General features: G+C 36.4%; 1 protein-coding gene across 1 annotated transcript in view; it reads left to right on the forward strand.

Moving 5' to 3' along the window:
• Positions 1–27784, forward strand: part of LOC114654609 (centrosomal protein of 120 kDa) — a 126891-nt gene that overhangs the window by 54888 nt on the left and 44219 nt on the right. Inside the window, exons 15-18 of the mRNA XM_028805243.2 lie at positions 96–185; positions 5103–5195; positions 8605–8766; positions 27030–27152. Of these exons, the coding sequence (XP_028661076.1) occupies positions 96–185; positions 5103–5195; positions 8605–8766; positions 27030–27152 (468 nt within the window). The remainder of the gene's footprint in view (positions 1–95; positions 186–5102; positions 5196–8604; positions 8767–27029; positions 27153–27784) is intronic.

The raw sequence follows: 27784 nt of genomic DNA on the forward strand, positions 1-27784 counted from the left end.
ATGAACATTCAGGTGCATTTTACAAAAGTAAATAATATTTTAGTTATAATTTGCATTAATTGGTTGTAGTTTTGTCATTTTTATAATTTTAACAGGTAAAACAGAAGGAACTTGCTTACCTGCAAGCCTTAGCCGAAGAATGGAATAAAAGAGAGCGTGAGAGAGAAGCACTTGTAAAGAAAAAAGTAAGTTATGTCACCATATTTAATTATTGTTGGGAGTTCTTCTGTATCATGACAGAGCTGAAATAGAATTATCAAATTATGTAAAATTACACAGGGATAGATTCTGTATTATATTTTTGTTTTATTCCGTGTCTGTAGTGGTAAACACTTTATTTAAAAAAAAAAAAAAAAAACTCTTTTGAACATCAACATCTTGGAATGGTAGAACTTTTATTACTGTTTGAGCAATGGCCATAATAAAATTTAATAGTAAGTTGTATATGCGAGAAATAGAGTGGTAGTTTAACTATTCCTAAAGCAAACAGGACTGAAATATTGTTGGATAAACTTGACAACCAAAAAACCTCTGTGACCAAACTGTATTATATATGAATCCATCACTTACGTAGTTGAAAATCATAAAAACGCAGTGAGTATTTCCGTCAATTTTCAGTTATATATCCAGTGTACTTCACTTGGGCCCAAAAATTTCAGAATTATGTAGATCAGAAAATAATTACATTCTTTGCCTTTATGATTTTCCATCTATTGATCCATTTTCAGAACACCTTCCTAATGTGCATGTCACAATCACAGTACATTGAGTAACAACTGCTTGTTTTACCAGGGCCTTACTCTGTTCCAGATTAGAATACACTTTAGATTAAGTATCTTCTCTTCTGTCCACTTAGTTAAATTCTAAACTGTCTTTTAAAGACATTGAAATTCCGCACTTAACAATTATTGGCTTTTGGATGATCACTGTGTTATTAGTTCTTATCTTTTCAAACATATTCTTTATAATCCTCATGATGGTTATGTACATTTCTGTGGTAATGAAGCACAAATGCCGGTCAGACTTTTCCTGGCAGTGGACAGCATGCAAACTGAGAACACTGTGATCCCCCTTGGAAATCTTGCAATGTTCAGTACCAGAATAGATGAAAAAAAATCCATCCTAGACTAGAGCCTGTACCCAAAGCTCAAACAAAGTTCGAGGAAGTCTGACTACCATGAATTCTGCAATCTGATATTCCATGTTGAGACAACTAGCTTACCACATGTGAAGTTACACCTCTGTAATATCTAGGAGTAGAGGTGGTAAGACCAAAAATCAGTATCACAATACATTTCGAAATTCTGATGGTTTTGGCATATATTTATATATACTTTTAATAATGAAGCACGTTTTTAAAATAAATAACAGATGTAATAATTGATTGATTGTGCACGTAGTAATGCTACTTATTTGTCAAAATGCTTGTTGACACTACTTGGATTGATTCACTTGCAGGTACTCGCCTCTCAAGCTTAAACCAATAAAGGTGTAGTTTTTTTCACTCTTACTCATCGTTCCACCCAAGCAAATGCACTACCAGACACAACATTTCCTGTCCCTGCTCCCAGTTTCAAATGACTTTAAACAGACATGTGTTGTCAAAATCTCTTAATACAGTGTGGTACTGAGCCAGAATTGACACACCAGATTGAACTACAAACTGTAGCACTCTGGGCAGTATTTTTAAGGGATAAACTCACTTGCTGCACACAGGTTTTGTTGAATGCAGATTTGACTGGTTTTTTTGATAAGATGTACTGTATTTTACATTTAAATGTTTCCAAGTCTTCTAGTAATTTTAAGCAACTAGCAAAACATTAAAAAAAAACAAAAAAAAAAACCCTTGCCATAAGAAGAACTTCATTGAGTATGCTAGATCAACCGATTTATTGCTTACCCCTAGTAATATCCACTAATAACCTTATTGTAGTCAGTAATTTTTTGAATGTGATATAGCTGGGATAGACTTTGGTTCCCCGTGACCGTGAACTGGATTAAATAGGTTTCATAATATTGTGTTTATATTGTCATTTGAAATAAACGAGGAATAGTTTTACTCATTGCAGAATTATGACTAAAAGATGTTTTATTTGTTTGAATTATTTTGCTTATACAGTATGGAATTGGTTTTTATTTCCTCTGCTGGAGATCTTCTTGGGTAGCACCACTTTCTTTGGGGTTCTGGCTCTCTTTTGAAAGAAAGCAGAACATGCTTTTAGGCATCCAGAGTTGTTGTTTGTCTGTTGTTGTCACTGTGTTCCCATCACCGCAATTAGGCAAAGAGAATTCTGAACACACCATAAAGAACCTTAAGGATGCCCTGGATTTCAACATATGGAGACACGATCTTTTCCCTAACAAAACCTTGTAACTTCATCAGGTCCTTCTGCAGAAAAGGGATAGCATCCAACAATTGCAACAATTTAGAGGCTTATTATCACTTATTGAAAAGTTAATTAAGAGACAACTATTTAACAAAACTGAGTCCCTTCTGCACCTTTACCAGTTTGTATACAGTGCAAAGAATGGTATAGAGGGTAACACAGCAACACTTTACAGTATGAGCAATTAGAAGGATCAAAAAACAACGCAAGATTGCCATTTATAGACTTTTTTTTTCATCTTTTAACATGATCCAGTCCCACATTTTAGTTGACAAACTGATTGATCTGTTCTGTTTGGACCCTAGCTTGGTGGGATGGATTCTGGACTTTTTAACAAACATAGCACAAAGAGTTGGGTGTTAATTGCTGTTTTTCTAATAGCTTAAGCACATATGTTGGTGCTGCCTAGCTCCTCTTTTGTTTGTCTTATATACAAATGACTGCAGGAGTTCACACAAGAATAGACATATCCTGAAATTTGCAGACCACTCTGTCCTTGTGAGTCTTTTACAAGATAAGGAAGACCGCTATGGACCTATGGTCGATGAATTTGTACAATGATGTGACCACTCCAATTTACGACTAAATATTTCTAAGACAAAAGATATGGTGGTAGATTTCAGGTGCTCCCCACCATCCACTGTCTCAACTTTATTTAAAGGGGAGACAGTAGAGATGGTAGGTAGATACCCATCAGTCTTAGGAGACTATGGAGTTGATTGCTCAGTTCAACTTCTAATGCAGCATCTGTTATGACTTAGCAGGCCTGGCAGACTACTGCACTTGGTGAGAATAAAGTCTGTTGTCGGTTTTTCTGTAAGCTGTTTAGCCTTTCTTCTTGGACGTTTTATCTCTGTCTGTTGGGCAAGTGATTCTTTGAATTGCATTTTTGCATCATTTCTTATATGTCTGTGTTTGTGTTTAAGGACTTCATGGCTCTCTCTTACACACATCTTTGAATCATAGCTGTGGTCGTCCTGCAGGCCTTTTCCAATTTACCAGTTCTCCGTACAATAGGTCCCTGAGTATTCGGCCAACACCCATCTGAGCAACATGTCCAAGTCGGTGCATCCGTCTTTGCTTCAGGGGCGGCATGTATGTGCTACCGATCCCAGCCCTCTGAAGGACAGCATTGTTGCAGACTTTGTCCTGCCAAGAGATATTGAGGATTCACCTGAGGTTTGCTCCACGCTCTTTTGTTTAGTCAGGACATGGTAGTAGCGTTTTCATCGATACATTACTTTAATTGGCTTCAAAGGAGAGGGAGTTAGAGGTGGTTGAGCTCAGGTATACAAATTCATGGACAACCTCCATTTCATGATTGGAGATTTTGATGTTGGGCAAATGGTCCACGTCCTGCCCCATGACCTGTGTTTTTGTCAGACTAATGGTGAGACTTAAGTCACAACAAGCTCCACTGAAGCAGTCCAAAAGTAGTTGGAGGTCATCGACTGAGTCAGCAGTAATTGCTGCATTATTTACGAAAAGAAAGTCATGCTGGCATTTCACCTGAACCTTAGTCTTAGCCCTTAGCCTGGAGAGTTTGAAGAGCTTTCCGTCTGACCTTGTGCAATGGTAGATGTCCTCAGTAGGAGATCCAGAGGAGTGCTTCGATAGAACTGAGAAGAACATCCCAAACAGTGTGGAGGCAAGAACTCAATCCTGCTTTACTCCTCTTTGTATGTTGAAGGTGCCAGATGTTAAGCCATTAAAGACCACTATGATTGAAGACTGCAGTTGCTCACTTTTTAAAATTGTCATTGAAGCCAGGTATCCTAACTGTACAGTACAGCAATACAAATATCTGGGAATCATCATTGATAACAAACTAAACTTGGATCTTAACACGGAGCAAATTTGTAAAAAGGGTCACTACTTTTCTTTCTTAGGAAACTCAATTATTTTAAAGTAGACAAAACCATAATGACACCTTTTAACAAGTTCTTTATTGAATCCATTGTTACATTTGCTTTTTTGTATTGGTTTGGCAACCTCGGCAAAAAGAATATAAATCATCTTAACAACATTATAAAAATTAGCAGTAAAATTATTGGTTTACAGCAGACCTCTATCACTAAAACATATTGCAAACAAGTTAGAAAGGTTCTGTCAGACAGATACAATCCTCTTTTCTATAAATTCTAGCTGTTGTCACCAGGCCTCAGATTTAGGTTTCCAAAGGTAAAGAGCAACAGGTTTAAGAACTCTTTTATTCCTAGAACTATAAGCATTTTAAATTTAGTTACTATTAGGGATACTGCTAAATATTAAATGTTAAATTCTGTGTTATTGTTTTGCGCACTGTTGAAAGTAATTATTCATTTTTGTACTAATCTTGAATGTGTGTTTATGTAATAACATTGGTTGTCAAATGTTGTTTCGTTGTTTACTTATTGGATCTCTGTAGCAATATCTTCTGTTTTTGTACTTTCCTGCTGTAGACAAGATTCCCTCTGGGATAATAAAGTCTACCTATCCTAAGCGCCCAAGGTTTTTAAAAGTGATTGCTGCAAGAGATGGTCTGATGAAATATTCAAACACTGCATGATCACTGTTAATATTCACAGTTGTTATTGTTTTCCTGTTCTCATTTGTTTTTTTTATTTTATAAGTGATCTTTGTAATTTCACTCCAATAATGAGTGTTGGAATTATGGTTTCAATCAGTATATGTTATTATATATAAAATTATCAACTAATTTCACTTATTCCACAGGTAGCAGAGTACACTGCTCTCCAGGAACAGCTTCAGAAAACCTATGCTGATCTGGAAAAAAGAGAACAGCACCTTGCATTTTCTGAATTAGAGGTTGGTGTGGAGTTGTGTTTTTTTTTTTTTTTTAATAAACCAGATGGTTGTGTATATGTTCTATTTGACTTCATTACTTTGTCACAGAGAATAAAGAAAGAACATTTAAACCACGTGAAAACCTAAAGTAATGATCCTAATTTGCTGTGTGTGGAATGGCCAAGTTCCTACTGAAGGAGATAGTTGCCCTCCTTTTTCCTCGGCTGTTTCAAAACTGTAGCTTAACTGTCTTATTTTAATTTGCATCTCTACCTCTATGCCAGCTAGCCTTTGCTCTTTGCTTTTACACTTATAATTTGTACATCACCAGTTATAGGTGACCATTTAACACCAATGTTGGTTGTCACTCCACGTTTAAGTATAATATTGCGCTGTTACAGACACAAGTTATTACTGTTTCATGTAGGAACAAGAGATCAGGCATTAATAAGACTCTACATATAGACCTACCCACCCTAGAGCCACCTACCTTCAGTATAGAGTTCTGTTACTTTTTTTCTTACGGAATAATGGGAATCAGGAAGGAAATTTATAGGGGGACTCCAACCTCAAACACAACATGGTTGTACTCCTAACAATGCTGCTTTGGTCATGGAGCAAATATCATGGGACTCTAGTATATGACTGCACCCCGTTGTTGTGCTTAGTGACATTTAATATTTCTTTCACTGTATGTTACTTACCATATCTTTCTTTATACATGCAGACTCCAACTTAACACATTTTCTAATACACTTTGACATTTTGTTAATCTTTGTATTAATTCAGTCACTTGCTTTAATTTTAGTATTTAATGTTTTCCTTTCTTTATAAATGATATGCAGATATTTGATAATTTACACTGCCAAATGAAATGGTATAATTATTACGAATTAAACCAGCTTTGTCACTTGTAGGTAGCAGAAGTGAGCTAAAATTTTTCGTGAATATATTTTCTCTCTCTCTCTCTACTCTATCTGTATTTATTTTTAATTGGGATTTTCTTAGATGGTTTGGATAATTACATTTTCTTATTTGGCTGACATTTTTATCCAAATCATTACAATGTTTGGAATACAATTGGTTACATTTCATTTGTTTTTCTAATTAGAGCACAGGCAGATGAAGTGACTTGCTCTTTCTTAGTATCAGTAGCAGGATTTGAACCCATAATCTGTGTTTGAAGTCCAAAACCTTAACCACTACACCATGCTGCCTGCCTATACTCCCAAGATAGTTTTTTTTGACAAATACACATTCGTATGCAGATGTCTAAACATGGGATTATTTACATTTTTTATGAGTGAAAATTTAATTTGAATCCAATAATCTACACACTTACTTTACTTGTAGTGCATAACTCTAAACTACTAAGCACTTTCCCTCACTTTGGTGCTTTTTGTAAATATAATTATTCTTTAAAAATTTCAGTAAGGCCTTGCTGGGTACCCCTGGAAAATTGCTGTTAAACCGATTATGATGATTTAAAATTTACAAAAAACTGTTCATATTGTCCCTTGCCAGGCCAGACTACAGCACCTCTCATTTCAGCAGAGGTGCTGCAATGTACAACGATAGCGCAAGACATGGTGCCAATCAGCATGATTGACAGCAAAAGCTGCTAATCTGTTATTTGAAGTAGAATACCACTTTCCATCTAGAGGCACTGTAACAAGACATATGAAAAACATTTTGTCAAGAAGAAATAAAAGCTGGAAACTCCACTTACCCCAGCCAGAAAGCTTGTACTCGCAACACTATTGAACTAAACTAACAGCTAGGAATTATTTAACAATGATGAGCTGCTACTTAGATAAAGACTAACAGAGGATGCTGGACGTAGCTATAGATACAAGATTTTCCAGCTATATGTACAGGTGATAGCCTTGATAAGAATATAATTGCTATCATATAGACTTGAGGATTTGTAGGAATAACAGTTTCATGTGTTTCTAATATTGCACAAGACTGGGAGGCTTCTAATTCATCATCCCACATGTATGTTAATGATGGCATGAGGATACCAGAGTATGTCTGGTACTTGGGCCCTCTGGAATAGCTACTCATGTAATTGGTATGTTGCTTTTCCTAAACAAACGGATTTAAAAAAAATTATAATGTAAAGAAAGAGTTTTTGACTTACCATAAAAATGGATTTTGAATGCATGTTTATATAATACATAAAATAAACCTTTTCTGCTAAATTTATCTCATTTTTATGTGTTATTAAGCAGGGTGTCTCTTTTTAACAATTACCAGTTATTACTTGATAGAAAGGAGCCAACTATTGAATAGAAAATGTGAGAAACGTTTTTGTCCTTGGTACAGGTACATAATATGGCCAGTCTTCAATATCTTTATTGGCCAGAAATGGCATAAATACAGAACTTCAGACATCAATGAATTATACATTTGTGCTCTCATTGTATTTATGTGCAGATGAGTGTTAATAGGTCTAAATGAAGTTCAACATCTTATCCAAACATAAAGCTTTCTGTTTTTTCAATTTTCAATGTGCTCATTGATGATTACAGTGCTTCCAAGTTTGGAAGGCACAGTCAAGTATAGAGAACTGACAATGAAATGTCATTTTTTGAATTCAGCATTTCTATCACTGGTAGTCCTTTTGTAAAGTGTATAAAGAGGTACATTATATTTTCAGCACAGACACCATCTTAACTGTCTTTGAACAGTCACAACCAAAATCCCTTGGTATAAACCAGCATCCATATTTCTGATCAGTCATCCTCTAGAGGCAGTGTGAAGTATGATTATACCTTTTTACCATGGACTACTTGGCTACATAGTCTCTCCTTTAATATTTGAAAATAGTATGTTTTAGTTTGTTTCTGATATGGAACTTTTAATTGCAAATAGGATCATTTACTCCTGTATTTTTTATTTGCCTTTAAATTTATATTTTATTTCACCTGCTAATTTTGATCATTTTAAATATTTTTGTGTATGAAATATATAATTACTGTTGCTGCTATTTAGCTGAATACTGTTTTTGAGAATAAAAGTGTAAACGATGTACTAAATTTGTTTAGAAATGTACTAAATTTGTTTTGTTTTAAAAGAACATGACAATTATTTGTTCAGCTTGGTGGTTGTCAAGTAATGTAAGGTTGCATAATCAAATTTTCTTTTGCATCTAAATTAAGCATATACTGTACATCATTATGAAAAAGCATTCAGCAAGTTGGTTCTGGCTATGGAAATTATACGTAGAGTCAGTGCACCACTACTCCTATTTGAATAAGAGGATTTAGAAAATGAGTAAATACATATTTCTGGAAGAGAACTTTAATTTAACTGTACTTACACAGTGTGTTGTTTTTTATGTTTGTTAGATAATACAAAATAAAATGTTTTTATATTAAAGGTTAAATACACATTATTTTTACCATTATTATCTTTTTTTCTGAAGCTGAAGAAAATGAGGAAGGAAATGCAATCTGACCATGAGCGTGGAATGAGAGAGTTACAGGACACCAGCAGACGAATTCGGGAAGATTGTGCCCATCAAGTTGAGTTGGAGAGGTTAAAGGCTAAACAGCTGGAAGATGATAAGCACCGTCTTCAACAGCAGGTAAGTAACAAACTTTTGAAATGTTGACCCTGATAAGATATTGACTTAAAAAGTTGAATTTTATTCTAGTACTAGCAAAATACCCGCGCTTCGCAGCGGAGAAGTAGTGTGTTAAAGAGGTTATGTAAACATATATATACATAAACATATATACTTATATATACATATCTACATATACACATATCTACATATATACATATATATATATATACATATACACATCCACATATATATACATATATCAACATATATATACACATACATATACACACATACATACACACACACACACACACACACATATATATATATATATATATATATATATATATATATATATATATATATATATATATATATATATACACATACAGACACATATTTACATATCTACATATATATACACATATATACATATCTACATATCTACATACATACACATATATCTCATATATCTATCTATATATATATATATATATATATATACATACCCGTGCTTTGCAGCGGCGAAGTACTGCTTTTAAATTTTTATTAAGAAGAAAACCTTTTTAAATTGAGTGAAAATCTACCAATAACAATTTGTTAAGGATCTGTTTTTTTGTGAAGCTGACTTCACACAGCCTCTCCGCTGTTTTATAAACGAACGTCATATAAGGTCTTCCTTTTTCGTTGCTTTGCCAACAGAAGCAGCCTTTTTATTTAATCCTGTTTTTACGATTGTTCTGTTTGTATATCACGTTGTCAGTTCAGCACTCCGGTTGTAATATGACCAAGCCGTGCAAGCACGCTCTTGAGAATGCAACGTATACTTGTACAGGAGAAAAGCAATCTTGCCTGAAATCAATGGCAACCTTTTGTGGGTCTATGAACTTAACTTAAACTTTAGGTTTACACGGTGCTTTCTTTCCGAAGTACCTGCACTCATGAATATGTCTGCATGCGTCAGTCGCTCAAATCCCCGCAGTTCGCACCGGCGAAGTTCTGCTTTTAAATTTTTATTAAGAAGAAAAGAAAACCTTTTAAAATTGAGGTAAAATATACCAATAACAGTTTGTTAAGGATCTGTTTTTTTTGTGAAGCTGCCTTCACTCGAGTGATCACTTCGAGCTTTAAGCCTGAGAAATCACCCCGTAAATGCACATGTTTAATTGCACATCTCTATCTATCCATCCATCCATCCATCCATCCATCCATCCATCCATCCATCGCGGGGGTTGCGTTTCAGAGCCACCCGCGAAATAAGAAAATCCGTGAAGTAGAAACCATATGTTTATATGGTTATTTTTATATTGTCATGCTTGAGTCACAGATTTGCGCAGAGACACAGGAGGTTGTAGAGAGACAGGGACGTTATTCAAACACTGCAAACAAACATTTGTCTCTTTTTCAAAAGTTTAAACTGTGCTCCATGACAAGACAGAGATGACAGTTCAGTCTCACAATTAAAAGAATGCAAACATATCTTCCTCTTCAAAGGAGCAAACAAATCAATAGGGCTGTTTGCTTTTAAGTATGCGAAGCACCGCGGCACAAAGCTGTTGAAGGCGGCAGCTCACACCCCCTCCATCAGGAGCAGAGAGAGAGAGAGACAGATAAAAAATCAATACGTGCCCTTTGTGCTTTTAAGTATGCGAAGCACTATGCAGCATGTCGGTTCACGAAGCAGCCGCACAGAAGGTAGCCAACGTGAAGATAATCTTTCAGCATTTTTAGACGAGCGTCCGTATCGTCTAGGTGTGCGAACAGCCCCCCTGCTCAATCCCCCTACGTCAGGATCAGAAAAAGTCAGCGCAAGAGAGAGAGAGAGAGAAAAGTACGTTGGGTAGCTTCTCAGCCATCTGCCAATAGCGTCCCTTGTATGAAATCAACTAGGCAAACCAACTGAGGAAGCATGTACCAGAAATCCGCGAACCAGCAAAAAATCTGCGATATATATTTAAATATGCTTACATATAAAATCCGCGATAGAGTGAAGCCGCGAAAGGGGAAGCGCGATATAGCGAGGGATCACTGTATATATATATATATATACTAGCAAAATACCCGCGCTTCGCAGCGGAGAAGTAGTGTGTTAAAGAGGTTATGAAAAAAAAGGAAACATTTTAAAAATAACGTAACATGATTGTCAATGTAATTGTGTTGTCATTGTTATGAGTGTTGCTGTGTTTTATATATATAAAATACACACACACACATATAAACATATATATACATATACATATACACATATATATATATATATATACATATCTACATATATATATATATATATATATATATATATATATATATATATATATATATATATATACATGTACACATCCACATATCAACATATATATATACACATATATACACACACACACGCTTTATGGGTGATGATTGTTTTACTCTTTTTATCTTTATTTTATTTTATTGTAGAATCAACTCCTATCTGCGCACAGCAGGGCAGCCGTGGGCGGATGCGTATGGTGTATTCACTCCATGTTATCGTGCATTGCGCTGTCAGTGGTATTTTGATAAAAGAATTTGAACAACATATAAGAAGCGTATAAATTATTAAACAGTAAAACATTAACATTTAAGAAGTAAAGTTACATTAAGTACTACTGCAGTGCCTTCGGGTATACCTCATTTTTTGTTTGCCCATTACATGCTTAAATGTATACATTTTTTGGTGCACCTACCGGAGAACACGCGACATATAACCGAGCGTGGAAGAAGCATGGATTTTAAACACGCGTTGAGTTCATCTGCTGGTCTCCCTCGTGGAATAACTGGTAATGTTTGACTAAAATCTACAGCGAGTAAAACGACATTACCTCCTATTTTTTTTTTTACGATCTCTGAGATGTTGCTTTTTTCGGTTCAAGGCTTCATAAGCTCTTTTATGTTGTATGGTGTACTTATCCCAAACCATCATCTTTGAATGTTGCAAGACTTTCGCCTTGTATGTAGATCGGGGTAATTACATTCATTGCATTCCTAGTCTGAATCACAATCTGATTGTATGGGTGGTTACCTGGCACTGTAGGGTTGCCACCCGTCCTTTAAAATACGGAATCGTGGCGCGTTTGAGAATGAAATTGCGCGTCCCGTTTTGAATCAATACTGGACGGGATTTATCCCGTATTTTTTTTATCATTTTTTTTTTAAAGCAGCGTCTCATGCAAATCATCCCACACGCATTTTATGAAGATGCCTCCTTTCCTACTTTTGATTGGGTAATACTTGATGTCATCGTTAGTTTGATTGGTGTTTTTAACTGTCCAGTGAGGAGGGCGTGTCTTTTAAGTACAGTCTGCAAAGTGTTGGCACTGAGATGTGGCGTCAGCGCCATAGTTGAAGCCCCTAACATTGCGGTCAGCAAGTCGGCTAACATCCACCATGTGCCGTCTTTCAGTTGCGAGAAGCAGATCATAGAATGGTTGAAACTGTTGCCCCTAACGTTGCGCCACGGCGTGTGGTTCGTTTATACCTCGTGTCTTCTCATTAAACTTTTATCTCGCGAATATGTTATTGCAATCCGCCGCGGGAGCGTTTCTATAAACTTAATTTAAACTTACGTTTTACACCGTGCTTTGTTTCCCTTATGAACATGCTTGTATGCTTAACTCGCTCCGTTCTCAATTGTTTAATTAATTTTTTGCTCTTCGCTGTGTGCGGCTGTTCCTCCATTTCCCCCTACTTCGTTCTTTTATCTCGCGAATATGTTATTGCAATCCTTAACGGGAGCGTTTCAATAAACTGATTGAAAATAGTTTTGCATTTACCTTTTTAGTAAAAGGCGAGCTTTTAAGCCTGAGAAATCACCCCGTAAATGCACACGTTTAATTGCACATGTGTTAATATGTATGGTTACACAGTATTAAAAGACAGTGAACAACGTCAGTTACCTTTGTTCCCGCGTTTGATAAAAGGTGAGCTTTTAAGCCTGAGAAATCACCCCGTAAATGCACACGTTTAATTGCACATGTGTTAATATGTATGCTTACACAGTATTAAAAGACAGTCAAAAATTAACGTCATTTACCTTCGTTCCCGCGTGTGACTCGTGCTGTAAATGTCTTCCTTGTTTTTAGTTCACGTGATTACGTAGGAGGCGTGATGACGCGATACGTGACTCCGCCTCCTCCATTACAGTGTATGGACAAAAAATATGTTCCAGTTATGACCATTACGCTTTGAATTTCGAAATGAAACCTGCCTAACTTTTGTAAGTAAGCTGTAAGGAATGAGCCTGCCAAATTTCAGCCTTCCACCTACACGGGAAGTTGGAGAATTAGTGATGAGTCAGTCAGTGAGTGAGTCGGTCAGTCAGTCAGTGAGGGCTTTGCCTTTTATTATTATAGATATATATATATATATATATATATATATACTAGCAAAATACCCGCGCTTTGCAGCGGAGAAGTAGTGTGTTAAAGAGGTTATGAAAAAGAAAAGGAAACATTTTAAAAATAACGTACAGTAATTATGTTGTCATTGTTATGAGTGTTGCTGTCTTTTATATATATATAATATACACACACATAAACATATATATACATATACATATATATACATATCTACATATACACATATCTACATATATATATATATACATATACACATCCACATATTTATATATATATATATATATATATATATATATATATATATATATATATATATATATATATACATACATATTGCCCCCTTCCTGATTTCTTATTCTTTTGCATGTTTGTCACACAAAATGTTTCTGATCATCAAACACATTTAACCATTAGTCAAATATAACACACGTAAACACAAAATGCAGTTTTTAAATGATGGTTTTTATTATTTAGGGAGAAAAAAAATCTTATTTGACAGATATATATATATACACAGACACATATATATACATATATATTTACATATCTACATATATATACATATCTACATATATATACACATATATATATATACATATCTACATATATATATATATGTACATATATACATATATATATGCATATACACATCTACATATATATACATATCTACATATATCTAGACATACATACATACATACATACATTGACACATATATCAAAATACCCGCGCTTCGCAGCGCCGAAGTACTGCTTTAAAATTTTTATTAAGAAGAAAAGTAAACCTTTTTTAACTGAGGGAAAATGAATCAATAATTATTTGTTAAGGATCTCTTTGTGTACCACGTTGTCAGTTCGCCCCTCCCGTTGTAATATGACCAAGCTGTGTGCTGAGCTTACTGTTGAGCATGCAACGTACAGTTGGCCATGTGAAAAGCAGTCCTGCCTCAAATCAATGCCAACCTTTTGTAGGGTCTGTCCCTGAGACTTATTGTCATTGCGAAGCAGAGCCTTAGTGGAAATTGTAGGCGTTTGAATTGAAATGGGAGATCAGAGGGTATAACGGGGATGCGAGGAATAAAACCTCTCTCCCCTGAGCCACCGCCAGTAAAAATAGTTACCTCAATGAGGTTCTTTTGCAGACACGTGACCTGAAGTCTCGTGCCGTCACAAAGATTAAGTGGCTGTATGCAAATCCACAATCGGTTTCATATTGTTTTCGTATGTTATCAATTGTGTAATGTGTTTTTTGAACAGGTTTGATTCATCAAAGTGGTCACTCCTGCTGCGTTCAGTCACTTCACGTGTGCCGCTCTCTTGTGTGATGTTGCGATGTCCACGGGTTTATTTAATGTTAGCTAAGACCCGGCAGTTAAAAGTTTCTCGCTACAGCAATTTTAACTCTATTACAAAGTGATCCAAACTGTCGTTTATACCTCGTGTGTTCTCATTAAACTTGTATCTCGCGAATATGGCATTGCAAACGGCAGCGGGTCAGTTCACGTGCTTACAGGGGAGGCGTGATGACGCGATATATTTTGATATATATCAAAATACCCGCGCTTCGCAGTGGCGAAGTACTGCTTTAAAATTTTTATTAAGAAGAAAAGTAAACCTTTTTAAACTGAGGGAAAATGAATCAATAATTATTTGTTAAGGATCTCTTTGTATACCACGTTGTCAGTTCGCCCCTCCTGTTGTAATATTACCAAGCTGTGTGCTGAGCTTACTCTTGAGCATGAAATCTAACGTGGTTTGTGCCCTTCAGAATGAAAACAGTTTGCAGTTACCTTTTTAATAAAAGGCGAGCTTTTAAGCCTGAGAAATCGCCCCGTAAATGCACACGTTTAATTGCACATGTGTTAATATGTATGCTTACACAGTATTAAAAGACACTCAAGAATTAACGTCATTTACCTTCGTTCCCGCGTTTGACTCGTGCTGTAAATCTCTTCCTTGTTTTCAGTTCACGTGATTACATAGGAGGCGTAATACGTGATGACGCGATACGTGACTCCGCCTCCTCCATTAGAGTATATGGACAAAAAACAGGTTCCAGTTATGACCATTATGCATAGAATTTCGGAATGAAACCTGCCTAACTTTTGTAAGTAAGCTGTAAGGAATGAGCCTGCCAAATTTCAGCCTTCTACCTACACGGGAAGTTGGAGAATTAGTGATGAGTGAGTGAGTGAGTCAGTCAGTCAGTGAGGGCTTTGCCTTTTATTAGTATAGATACCCATGAAAGAGTGATGATTTGGGGTTCAGGTCTTAATTATTGGGAAAGCTTTAGGAGTAGACAGTTTAGGTGAGTGCATGAATTCCTTCTTAGGAAAAAGAATTGTGGTTCAGATGAACAAACAAGTAATGGTCTTCTTTCTAGATCTTATTTTTACAGGAATAGTAGTGCAATTGACACTGCTAAATAAACTTTTACCTAGAAAAGACATTTTGTCTAATCACACAGCCTTTATATGTTGTACATCCTTTTGCTTCCCTAATGTGATTGCTTACATTCAGCACTCCCATTCAATAGTGCATCTCTTCATGTAGCAGGTTTTATGAATGGGTTAAGGCAGTTTTTCTAATTTTACCGTATTTTAAAACATAGAGATATTTAGGAGTATAATACATTAAAGGAGTATAATATATTAAAGGGTTGTAGATTTCCAGAGGCTCTCTTGACAACAAAAGGTGCAAGTTGGAAAGCATCACATGACTTTTCATCATAGAGAAAAACAGGATTCCCATATATATCGAGCTCCATGGTGCCGGGCAGTGAACACAGGTCCCACTAGAGGACATCGGGCCCTTAGGCCACCCTCATGAAGTCTGTTTCTGACTGTTTGGTGAGAGACATTCACACCAGTGGCCTGCTGGAGGTTATTTTGTAGGGTTCTGCCAGTGCTCATCCTGTTCCTCCTTGTCCAAAGGAGCAGACACCATGACCTGCTGATGGGTTAAGGACCTTCTGCGGCCTTATCCAGCTCTCCTAGAGTAACTGCCTGTCAACTGGAATCTCCTCCATTCCCTTGAGACTGTGCTGGGAGACACAGACATCCTTCTGGCAATGGCACGTATTCATGTGCTATCCTGGAGAAGTTGGACTACCTGTGCAACATCTATAGGGTTCAGGTATAACCTCATGCTACCAGTAGTGGCACTGCCCGTAGCCAAATGCAAAACTAGTAAAAAAAAAAAAAAAAAAAAAAAAACCTGTTAAACCATTCCTGTTTTGGGGGTCATCTAATGGTTGCCCCTCTAGTGCACATGTAATTTCATTAACACCAAAGCAGCTGAAACTGATTAACAACCCTCTCTGCTACTTAACTGACCAGATCAATATCCCAGATATAGTATTTAATATAATAAACAATGCAAAATAACATAAGAGTAGCATAATGTGGCATTGTGAAACCTATTTTTTCCTGTTCAATGTTAAAAGAAAGGTAGAGCCAGTTTCAGCAGTTAACAACCATGGACACAGTAGTAGTCCATCAAAAGTCCTGCTCCACATACATCTGCAATCACACAGGGCCAATTTAGGAACATTAGTCAACCTAAGTATTATTTCTTTGGGGATGTGAGAGGAAAACTAGAGTGACTGTAGGGGAATCCTTGTAAGCCCATGGGGAATATGCAGATACAGTATCACACATACAACATCCAGGTGTGACATTTGAGACCAGAACATTGAAACCATGTGGCAGTAGCCCTACCTACTGCCCCACTATATATCCTCAACATCAATGAAATTTGCTCCAAGCAATAGAAACAATTCTCAAACAGAATTGCACTGTTCAGAACATTGTGTGAGCAAGGGAGAATATGGTAAGACATAACAGTGTATATTAAAACATCTAACACAGTAACTTAAGATGCAAGTTGTTTTGGAGAAGCAAAAGGAAGCTGTCAGAATACTTCACTTAAAATTATTACCTCTAGAAACTACATCTCTTCCTCCCACTAAACATAAATTCTGTTAGTGCTCAAGGCATTGTTGCCAAATAACTGTTTTTTGTCTCTTTCTCTCTTGCTCTTTCTCTTGCCTTCTCTCTCTCTCCACATTTATATACTGAACATACAGTGCATCCGGAAAGTATTCACAGCGCATCACTTTTTCCACATTTTCTTATGTTACAGCCTTATTCCAAAATGGATTAAATTCATTTTTTTCCTCAGAATTTTACACACAACACCCCATAATGACAACGTGAAAAAAGTTTACTTGAGGTTTTTGCAAATTTATTAAAAATAAAATAATTGAGAAAGCACATGTACATAAGTATTCACAGCCTTTGCCGTGAAGCTCGAAATTGAGCTCAGGTGCATCCTGTTTCCCCTGATCATCCTTGAGATGTTTCTGCAGCTTAATTGGAGTCCACCTGTGGTAAATTCAGTTTACTGGACATGATTTGGAAAGGCACACACCTATCTATATAAGGTCCTACAGTTGACAGTTCATGTCAGAGCACAAACCAACCATGAAGTCAAAGGAATTGTCTGTAGACCTCCGAGACAGGATTGTCTCGAGGCACATATCTGGGGAAGGTTACAGAAAAATTTCTGCTGCTTTGAAGGTCCCAATATGCATAGTGGCCTCCATCATCCGTAAGTGGAAGAAGTTCGAAACCACCAGGACTCTTTCTAGAGCTGGCCAGCCATCTAAACTGAGTGATCGGGGGAGAAGGGCCTTAGACAGGGAGGTGACCAAGAACCCGATGGTCACTCTGTCAGAGCTCCAGAGGTCCTCTGTGGAGAGAGGAGAACCTTCCAGAAGGACAACCATCTCTGCAGCAATCCACCAATCAGGCCTGTATGGTAGAGAGGCCAGACGGAAGCCACTCCTTAGTAAAAGGCACATGGCAGCCCGCCTGGAGTTTGCCAAAAGGCACCTGAAAGACTCTCAGACCATGAGAAAGAAAATTCTCTGGTCTGATGAGACAAAGATTGAACTCTTTGGTGTGAATGCCAGGCGTCACGTTTGGAGGAAACCTGGCACCATCCCTACAGTGAAGCATGGTGGTGGCAGCATCATGCTGTGGGGATGTTTTTCAGTGGCAGGAACTGGGAGACTAGTCAGGATAAAGGGAAAGATGACTGCAGCAATGTACAGAGACATCCTGGATGAAAACCTGCTCCAGAGCACTCTTGACCTCAGACTGGGGCGACGGTTCATCTTTCAGCAGGACAACAACCCTAAGCACACAGCCAAGATATCAAAGGAGTGGCTTCAGGACAACTCTGTGAATGTCCTTGAGTGGCCCAGCCAGAGCCCAGACTTGAATCCGATTGAACATCTCTGGAGAGATCTTAAAATGGCTGTGCACCGATGCTTCCCATCCAACCTGACGGAGCTTGAGAGGTGCTGTAAAGAGGAATGGGCGAAACTGGCCAAGGATAGGTGTGCCAAGCTTGTGGCATTATATTGAAAAAGACTTGAGGCTGTAATTGCTGCCAAAGGTGCATCGACAAAGTATTGAGCAAAGGCTGTGAATACTCATGTACATGTGATTTCTCAGTTTTTTTTATTTTTAATAAATTTGCAAAAACCTCAAGTAAACTTTTTTAACGTTGTCATTATGGGGTGTTGTGTGCAGAATTCTGAGGAAAAAAATGAATTTAATCCATTTTGGAATAAGGCTGTAACATAACAAAAGTTGGAAAAAGTGATGCGCTGTGAATACTTTCTGGATGCACTGTATATACATCCTTATAATGTCTCTCAAATAAACCCTCAAACAGAATATTTACTTTTCTTCCTGTCTAATGAGAGATTTGACGATAAGCAACATGTTCAACTTCCCCAATATTCTTTCATTATCTGCTGTAGAAATTAGTTTTCATCTGTTATAAAGATAAAGTTTACAGTTCCAAATTATACCATTTATTTTGAAAAGAACACCTCTCTATATTCTTAGTGTTGTCAATGAGACCTTTCACTTAGAATATCAATACACTTTTTCTTAATATGTGCAAAACATGATGTAACATGATTTAAAATTGCACATTACAGATGTTTATTTGACTGATTATCCAAAATGTATAAAGGAGAAAACCATCTTGTAAAACATGTTGTCGGGCATCTGCATCACTGGTGCATGTGTTCTGTGAATGCTTACACCCATTTGTAAAAAAAATGTTGCTTATTTAGTAGAGAGTCTTAGGATCACAGTAACCCCAAATCCTCTAACAGCTCTACTTGGGACATTACTGCTTAGAGCAGTGTTTATGAAAGTGGAGTTCATGATAACTTGCAAAGGGTTCTGTAGAATAATTGGTAATTCTTAAATATTACCTGTACCTTGTGTACCAGCGATCTGATTATTCACTGTAGTCGTATTGTCACATCCCATAAATATTGTTTTCCAGCAACCAATCAAAACCTGATTAGCTATTGCCCTGTGCAGCTCTGCCCAACACATCCACTTTTAAAGGGGAATACAGTAATATAGCCCTTGCAAGAAGTCAGGGCATAAGCACGCAAGCTTAAATTTGTGCCTGTCACTACCGTAATGTTCTGAGCCAATAAAAATCATTGGGAAGTCTTGCATCACTCTTTTTGTATACAGTGATATCATTCACATGAGCGTCAATCACTCTTTACTCTGCTTTGCTCAGTTGCACTGAAGCTACTTTGCTAGTTTGTAAAAAAAAAAAAAAAAAAAAAATTAAGCTAACTTTGCAGGTAACAGATTCTTGGGTCAAGCGTCTACATTGTCAAGTGAAAATAAGGCAGCTTCATCTAAAAAAACAAAAATATGATGACAATTATAGAGTATGGCTTTGTGAATCCTCATTAAATGAATACCTCTGTTACCTTATTAAAAGAAACCCGCTGTGAGAAAGTTGTAAAACACATAGTGAAGTAAGTAAAAACTGCAACAAATTACAATAAAGTAATTCTATGGTATTTACAATTGCTCCCATATGCCTTATCTAACTCCCTTAGAAGGCAAGCTATCTGTACTCGGGAGCAAGGGTGGTGGTATTTTTTATTGTCAACCTCTTGTTTCATTTCCCTGTGACTATAAGAAACTGAAATAAATCATAGATATATGGATTTCATTAAGCATTACATTATTAACTTTGTCATACACTTGCTCCTTTGTTTTCTCCGTGACCTTTTAGTCAAGAGAGGCCCCAGGATCTTACAGTGAGAAGTGTAAGCTATTTAACAGAGGATTCACATTTTATTTGCATTCCTATGGCATTGCTATCAAGGCAGAGATAATAAAACCATTTATCTGTGTTTACTGTTATGTACTTGTATATGCTACTTGTAGGTCATTCTTTTTATGGACACAAATGGCATTCATTTATTATAGAACTTGCTATTTAAGCTCCTGTATTTGTTTCACAATAGATTTCTGTGATAATTTTGTTAGCTAAGAGTGCTTTTGCATGCCAGGTATTCACCAGGCATTTATAGTCTTATCTGATTGTTTGATTGTTTTATCGTTTTTCCTTTATCCTTATTATTGATATTTTAAAAGTAGTTGTTACTATATTTAATAGTGATTAGAACAGAAGAAAGTGTACATTTTCTATTAATTCTAAAGTAAAGCTAGTTTTTCGTTACCGTGTAGATATTATTACATTCAGATTTTAATTAGCACAATCTGAAAGATTGCCTTCTTTTATTCACTTCACTGTAAAAAAATTTGCTAGTTTACTCTCGTTAGCAGTTCACATTTGATTCGAAGGCAGTGTACTTGTTGCAGTACTTTAAATTTTGAAATATTATAGTTTACTGACCCTTTTTTGCCTCAACTAAGTGAATGTAACTTCTTAAATCATTAAAATGTTCAATTTCAAATAACAAATCATTATCCATTCCCATGCTTTTGACAGTACGATAAAGATGTTCCATGTGTATAATGCACTTAATAATGAGTTCTTAATGGATATGGTGTCAAACTTGTTTTCTGTATTATGGATCTGTGCATCGCTTAAATTGCTCTTGTATTAGTTGGACATCTCCTAAGAAGGATAAATAATGAACTGTGTAGTGAAAAAAAAAAAACTAAACTAAAGACTAGATACTATACTGCTTTCTGTTGTTTCTACTCATGTCAAGACCATGTAAACAAAGACATTTTTCTTCCATTTCCTAACTAATGTATAATTTATCTGTGCTAAATTTTCTGTCCCATATGTTGAGCACTCCTCCACACCACTGAATCCCAATTCTTGTAAACATTATTTTCTTCAGCATCTGCTTATTGTCAATGATAGCACTTAAAGCTTAGGCTATTTCAGCAAAAGCATAGCATTATTGATGCTTACAAATGTTATACATTTTCTGTTTCTAAAACTCTTTGTCATGTCAAACAAATCTGTTTTAGTTTTCTTTGCAACAACTGATAAAATATGTCATCACTCTTGGAGCCAAAAATGAGCTTACAAAAACAGTCCATGATGTACTGACATTAAGTCAAATAATCTACAACTTTATGTAGAAATTTCCCCATAACACAGGAATATAGTTTTAACATTAGTGTTGAATGGAATTTAGAAATTTGTTTCCCTTAACTCTTTTTGGCGTTTTAAAATTAAAAAAAAATACTGTTTTAGATTCGCTTCATTTTTATTGTCTGTCTTGTGCAGAATGTTGTGGAGCAACCAATTTTTTAGTCCCTTTTTGATTCATTACTCAACTGAATGACTGACATATCTAAATATTTCATTTTTAAAATATGTATATTCGTTGATATATATGGTTTCAAAATAATAGGTATATGAGCAACATCACAGTAGCTAAATTTATTATGATTTCAATACATTCTTTAGATTTTAATTCTGATGTTAAACAAACAAAATGTTTTTAACATTGTTTGTGGCTGAATGTTGATAAAATTAACCTTTAGGAAAAATACAAAAGTTCCCCATGCCACTCTGCTGTCCATAATCCTTTTTGTCATGACTTTGTGTATTTATTTTTAAATTCTTTTCCTACAGTTTAGACTGGACTTCAGAGTACAATGGGGCAAAGTGTTAAATGCTTACAGTTTGTGCACTGAAGCATCTATGCACTACGGTTTTCAGACAAATTTGATGTATGCCACTTGAAAACACACAAAATTTCCTGGGACTGCATATATTTTTCTTGACACCACTTGTCCGAAACAAAAGCAGAGGACAACAGCTTTTTCACAAAGGACTAGTGAAAGTCTGAGTTTTCCCAGATTCCACGTATCAGGCAAATGACATGATTGTATAAATCTATAAGGCAGGATTTATTAAAAATTAACTACACTTTCTTTGCTTGCAGATTATATCATCTTGACTTAAATGTACTGTACATTCTTCTGCATTACTATTTATTTCACCACCGTTACAAAAGATTACTTGGAAATAAAAACTTACTTTCTAAAATAAACAAAACTCTAATTCTGCTGCCTGTGGGAAGTTTAATGAGAACACTGTCTGCATCTCCACAGCATAACATAGCTAGCAAGAAAGACCACTACTAAAAGAATGAAATTAAAGGTAGAGAATATACTAAATTAAGTTAATGTTACTAAAGAAAGCACAGATGTATATATACCATACCATTTTCTAAGCCCGCTTAATCCTGAGCATGGTCATGGGGAACTGGAGCCTGTCCTAGCAAGCATGGAATGTATGGCAGAAACGGTGCCCTGGACAGGGCACCAGCCCGTTGCAGGGGAACACATTCACAAACACCACACACCCAACCCAGGCCTCCTCCTAAAAGACAGCAGTGTTAACACTGCACTACTGTTCATCCTCACAGCTATGCATATACAGTTAGGTCCATAAATATTTGGACAGAGACAACTTTTTTCTAATTTTGGTTCTGTACATTACCACAATGAATTCTAAATGAAACACATTTTATGCAATCGTTTTGTTCACCCCACTGAATTAAAGCTGAAAGTCTACACTTCAACTGCATCGGAGTTGTTTAATTTAAAATTCATTGTGGTAATGTACAGAACTAAAATTAGAAAACAGTTGTCTCTGTCCAAATACTTATGGACCGAACTGTATATTTACATTTTTTTTGAATGCATATACATATAAAAATGCATTCCTATATAAAGTAATAAAGGACTATAAGCACAGAATACAAAACAAAAGAATTAATGAAAGAAGATTTTTTGGATTTATTTACAAAGCTAGCATAAACCTGTCTGTAACTGATTAGATTATAACTGAATGGAAAATAGAATGGTAGACAGCACAATATCTAAATCATGAAAACCAGAATAATCTCTCCATACATTTTATGATGATACAAAAAAGTGCCAGAGCAAAAGTCCACAATTGTGTTTCTGATGTCCACCTTACTGATTGGTGAAGTCTATTGAATAGGCATGATAAAACGTTGTAAAAGTGCTGGTTAGATCCATGCATTAGCAATGTAGTAACGATCACCTATTTCTTCATTCTAACAACAGTGTTAGTTTCTGGATAAGAATTGAGTGCTGCATGCAGGTAGGGGAACCCCAGGCGTTTTGTTTACTTGGTTTGTTTACTTGCTTCTCAAAGATTTCATTCTGCTAGAAGAGCTTTCAGTTTGAGTTACATTTGTGAAACATTTTCAGTTTTTTCCCTTGAAGGTTAATGTTGAGTGTATTTAGATAATGTACTCATTATTCTCTCAATAATGTCAACGGGGAATTCAATCTCTGGTTCCATTTCTGGATAAGACAATTCAGCCTGAGGCTATTGCGTTTACTAGAGAAACTTAGCAATCTCCTTTCAATGAAAACCTGCTTAAGGAATAATTCATGACTCGGCTATTAAACATAACAATAGTAGATCAAATCTCAATACTCAGTTTCACAGCAAAATTCTTTCAATTGTTGAGTATTGTGTAGTCATCAGTCATTTTCTGACCTTCTTACTCCTGAACAGGGCCTCAGGGGGCTGCTGGAGCCTATCCAAGCTAGCATGGGGCACTAGGCAGGAACAAAGCCTGGACAGGGCACCAGTCAATTTCAGGGTGAACATTATTATTACAAACACACACAAGGACCACTTTAGTATCAACAATCCACCTAACCTTCTTATCTTTTGATTGTTGGAAGAATCCAGAGCACCCAGAGGAAACCCACAAAGAGATCAGGAGAACATGCAAACTTCACGCACGGAGGACCCAGGATGCAAATCCAGGTCTCCTTACTGTGAGGAAACAGCGCTACCCATGTGCCACCCTACTTTATAGTTCACATTCTTTATGACTATAGACCTGACTAGTTCTATTTTAATAATTAAACGCGGGGCCCCCTTTTATAAAGTGCAGTTAAATCAGACTATATAACATATCCATTCGCTGTCCACACCCTCCTGAATATTATGGAGGACAATCTGTTCAGCACAGTTAGAGCCACCATTACATGTTTCTGTTAATCTCAGAGTAAAACCTATTGCACATGTTTTGCCGTGTTATGTATTACTTTTCTTTATCCGTCTCATGAATCACCTTGGACAGTTTCAAGTAATGCTACAATGATTTTATTTTTGAATGTTAGATTTTAGGAGAAAGTCATATTAAAAAAGGGTACATGGTGTCATATCAGTTACACAGAGCCAGCTTTCACTGTTCAAGTGCACATTCTACCTGTGTCTGCATAGCCTTTCCTCCCGCATAGCCTTTCCTCCCACATATCCTAACATGCAGGTTATTTTAATTGTCGGTTCCACTTTGGGGCCTGTGCGAGTGTGATTGTGTCTGATGGATACCACCCTGCCCAGGGTGGTTACATTCCTTGCACCCAGTGCTGCCAGGATAGACTTCTACCTGTTGTAAGACTTTACTGGATTGCACAAGCTTGAGTGTTTTGTTTTGAGATAGATGAAACATAGCAGGACACCAGACATGGTAAGTGTCTGAGAACACATTTTCAGAAATTTATAGAAGTAAGAAAATTAGGACTATTTTTGTCACAAGTGGTGAATTTAGTCTTTTTATAGATGGATGCATGCTTTACCAAACAACTTCCACCCCCTCAAATACTAACTAGAGTTGCTGAAAAAAAGGAGAATTTCTGACTTGGCTAATGGTAAAAAGAGCATTCAGAGTCACACTTATTAAGGCCTCAGTAGTGTTTCTTGACACAGTTCTTTTATATAGTTAATTGGAAAATAGTAGTCAATGCTAGTGTGTCATAATGGCCCTCAGGTTTGTTTTCATTCCCTTCTTCGCTACTACCTCCAGTAGGTTGAGAGTGCATCCTATAACTGAGACTGCCTTTGTAATTAGCCTGTTGATTCGCTATACCTCTGTTAAAGTGGTATTAATGGCCTAAAACGCCACAGAGTAGAAAATTGCACTGTTCATCACAGAGTTGTAGAATATATAATAGATGTCAGTACCCAATAGTGTTGGATTGGTTCTAAAATTTTCACTACTCTATTGATGCCAGCTTTCAGACCTCAGTGCCAAAATGGTACAGAAGCAAATAATGAATAAATCCAACTCCCCCTCTCTTACTCCAGCCTCACTGATGCCCTGCACAATTGCTGCTTCCCTGATGCCCCATACTTCGCATCGCTTTTTTCTAGAAGCCACTAATTTCCTATAACGTTGAAGTAATAGTATAAGGGAGTGGGGGAATTGGTGTCCACGTAATGTCCTAATTGTGTCAAAGCAATAAAATGCCACCTATGAAATTCCGATTGTGGCAAAGCAATATAGTGGCAGGATAGATATACTGTACACACAAGGTATACATAAGCACATCCAGCAACTAGTGTTACACCTTTCAGCTCTTTGCTAATTAATTTGTTTTTGATAGTATCAAGTTTTGGTGTTGACTGATCTTTAGTGCAAAGACCTTTTCACAAGGTGCAGCAAGGATCCTGTCAGAGTCAAAGTAGTTCTTCTGAGCTGGCAATTCCTGTGCTATGGAGGGAACAGACAAGCACGTAATTTTTCTGATTTTTTTTTTCCCCCAAAACCTCTTCCTGTGGCATCCTAAAATTAGACCCTGTAGGCTTACCAGAGTGGTCACATATGTTAATCTAAGGTAGTAATAGTTTCATCAAAACAATTCCACCTCAGGTTTCACAAAGAGGATAATGGTCAGTTTTTCATGCAAAACTCACTCATTACATATGCAATTAGTTGACAAAAATTACTGTTGAGTGGCTGAAAATATTATGAGCTTCAGTGAGTCCTCTTCACCTTGTTGTCAAAAACTAAAGAGTGAAGGATTCACATAGCTCTGTTATAGAGACCAAAAATGGTATTATATAATAATCTGGTTTGTTTGTAATGTATACAGTTTCTTTTTGTATATTTGATATTTACTGCACATTAACTTGACAGTAGAGATTTGTGAAAGTTGATCAGTGCTGACAGCTAGGTAGTAGGTGTCATATCTTCCTACTACCTAGAGCAAAGGGTAAAGCCCCACTAACTACAACCACCATACAGCTTTCACACGGATTTCCTGCTGCTAAATCAGCACCAGGCACACACAATGCTTTCCCACAAGTCTTGTTTGTTTAAAGATAACATTCACATATTTTTTGTCTGTGTGCGTGTGTGTGTGTTTTATTAATTCAGCGTTTTGTTTCAGTGAGATACATGTACTGCATTGAAACTTAATGTGTTTAGTGTTTCTTCTTCTTCTTAAAACTGAGTTTTCTGTCTCAAGCAGTGACATTTCTATCTAACTTTAATATTCTGTGCAGTTTGTTTTGTAGAAGTATACAAGTGTTTTCTCTTCCTTTAGGCTATTTCTTGTACTATTTTCCTCTTTTATTGTTTTCAGTTATGATCGCTACTATTGTTAAAATTGTTTTGTAATTTAAATTAGTCATTAGTTTAAAATATCTATTCTATATTTTCTTTTAGAATCTTTTACTGTTTATGCCAACATTAAAACTACAGCTAATAGTATTTATTTTTTACATTGTATTCTTTAGCTTCAGGAAGCTGAACAGAAGTATGTGACTTTAGAGAAAGACTTTTTGCAGCTTAGAGAAAAGCAAAGCAGCACACCCGAAATCCGTCTGCAGTCTGAAATTAATCTGCTGACACTGGAAAAAGTAAGAATTTTTTTTGTATTCCAAATATGTAATATTGGCTTTGTGGAGCTTGAAGGACTTAATTGGCTTTTGTTTCTGCAGTTTTACTTCACATTTTACAGGCAATTGGGAAGCACATAATACCAGAGCTATCACAGCAATCTAGCAGAACTTGCATGCTTCACACTAGAATTGGACTCTTTCAGGGAAGTGTACTGTAGCTGAGTTGATTTTAACTGCATCATCAGATCCTGTCTGAGAGTCCTTTAGAAGCTGATCTATCCCGCAGCCTGGGTTCTTGCTGAATTGTGAAAAAGAAATAAAAGTCTTTGACTGCAAGTCCTCTTCTTGAGCAAAACAGAAAACCAATTTCTTTTATTATTTTTTTTCCTCTTGTGAAACTGGAATATCAATACCAGACGTTTATGCCACTTTCCAGATCCATGTTGCTTTTGCTGTACATTTCTTTAAGCAGGATTTCTGGAAGCTTTTGCTTCAGTGAGAATGATAGCTAAAGGAAAACGTTGGCTGGAGCTGTGCTTGTTGTATTGTTAAGGCTGAGTGTAGTCAGTGCAAATCACCTGGTATAATTCCTATGTATTTTTGTTGTACATGCAGTATATGCAGAATCGGCCTCCAGATCCACCAGCACT

The sequence above is a fragment of the Erpetoichthys calabaricus genome, chromosome 7 (genome assembly GCF_900747795.2).
Source record: "Erpetoichthys calabaricus chromosome 7, fErpCal1.3, whole genome shotgun sequence".
Lineage (NCBI taxonomy): Eukaryota > Metazoa > Chordata > Cladistia > Polypteriformes > Polypteridae > Erpetoichthys > Erpetoichthys calabaricus.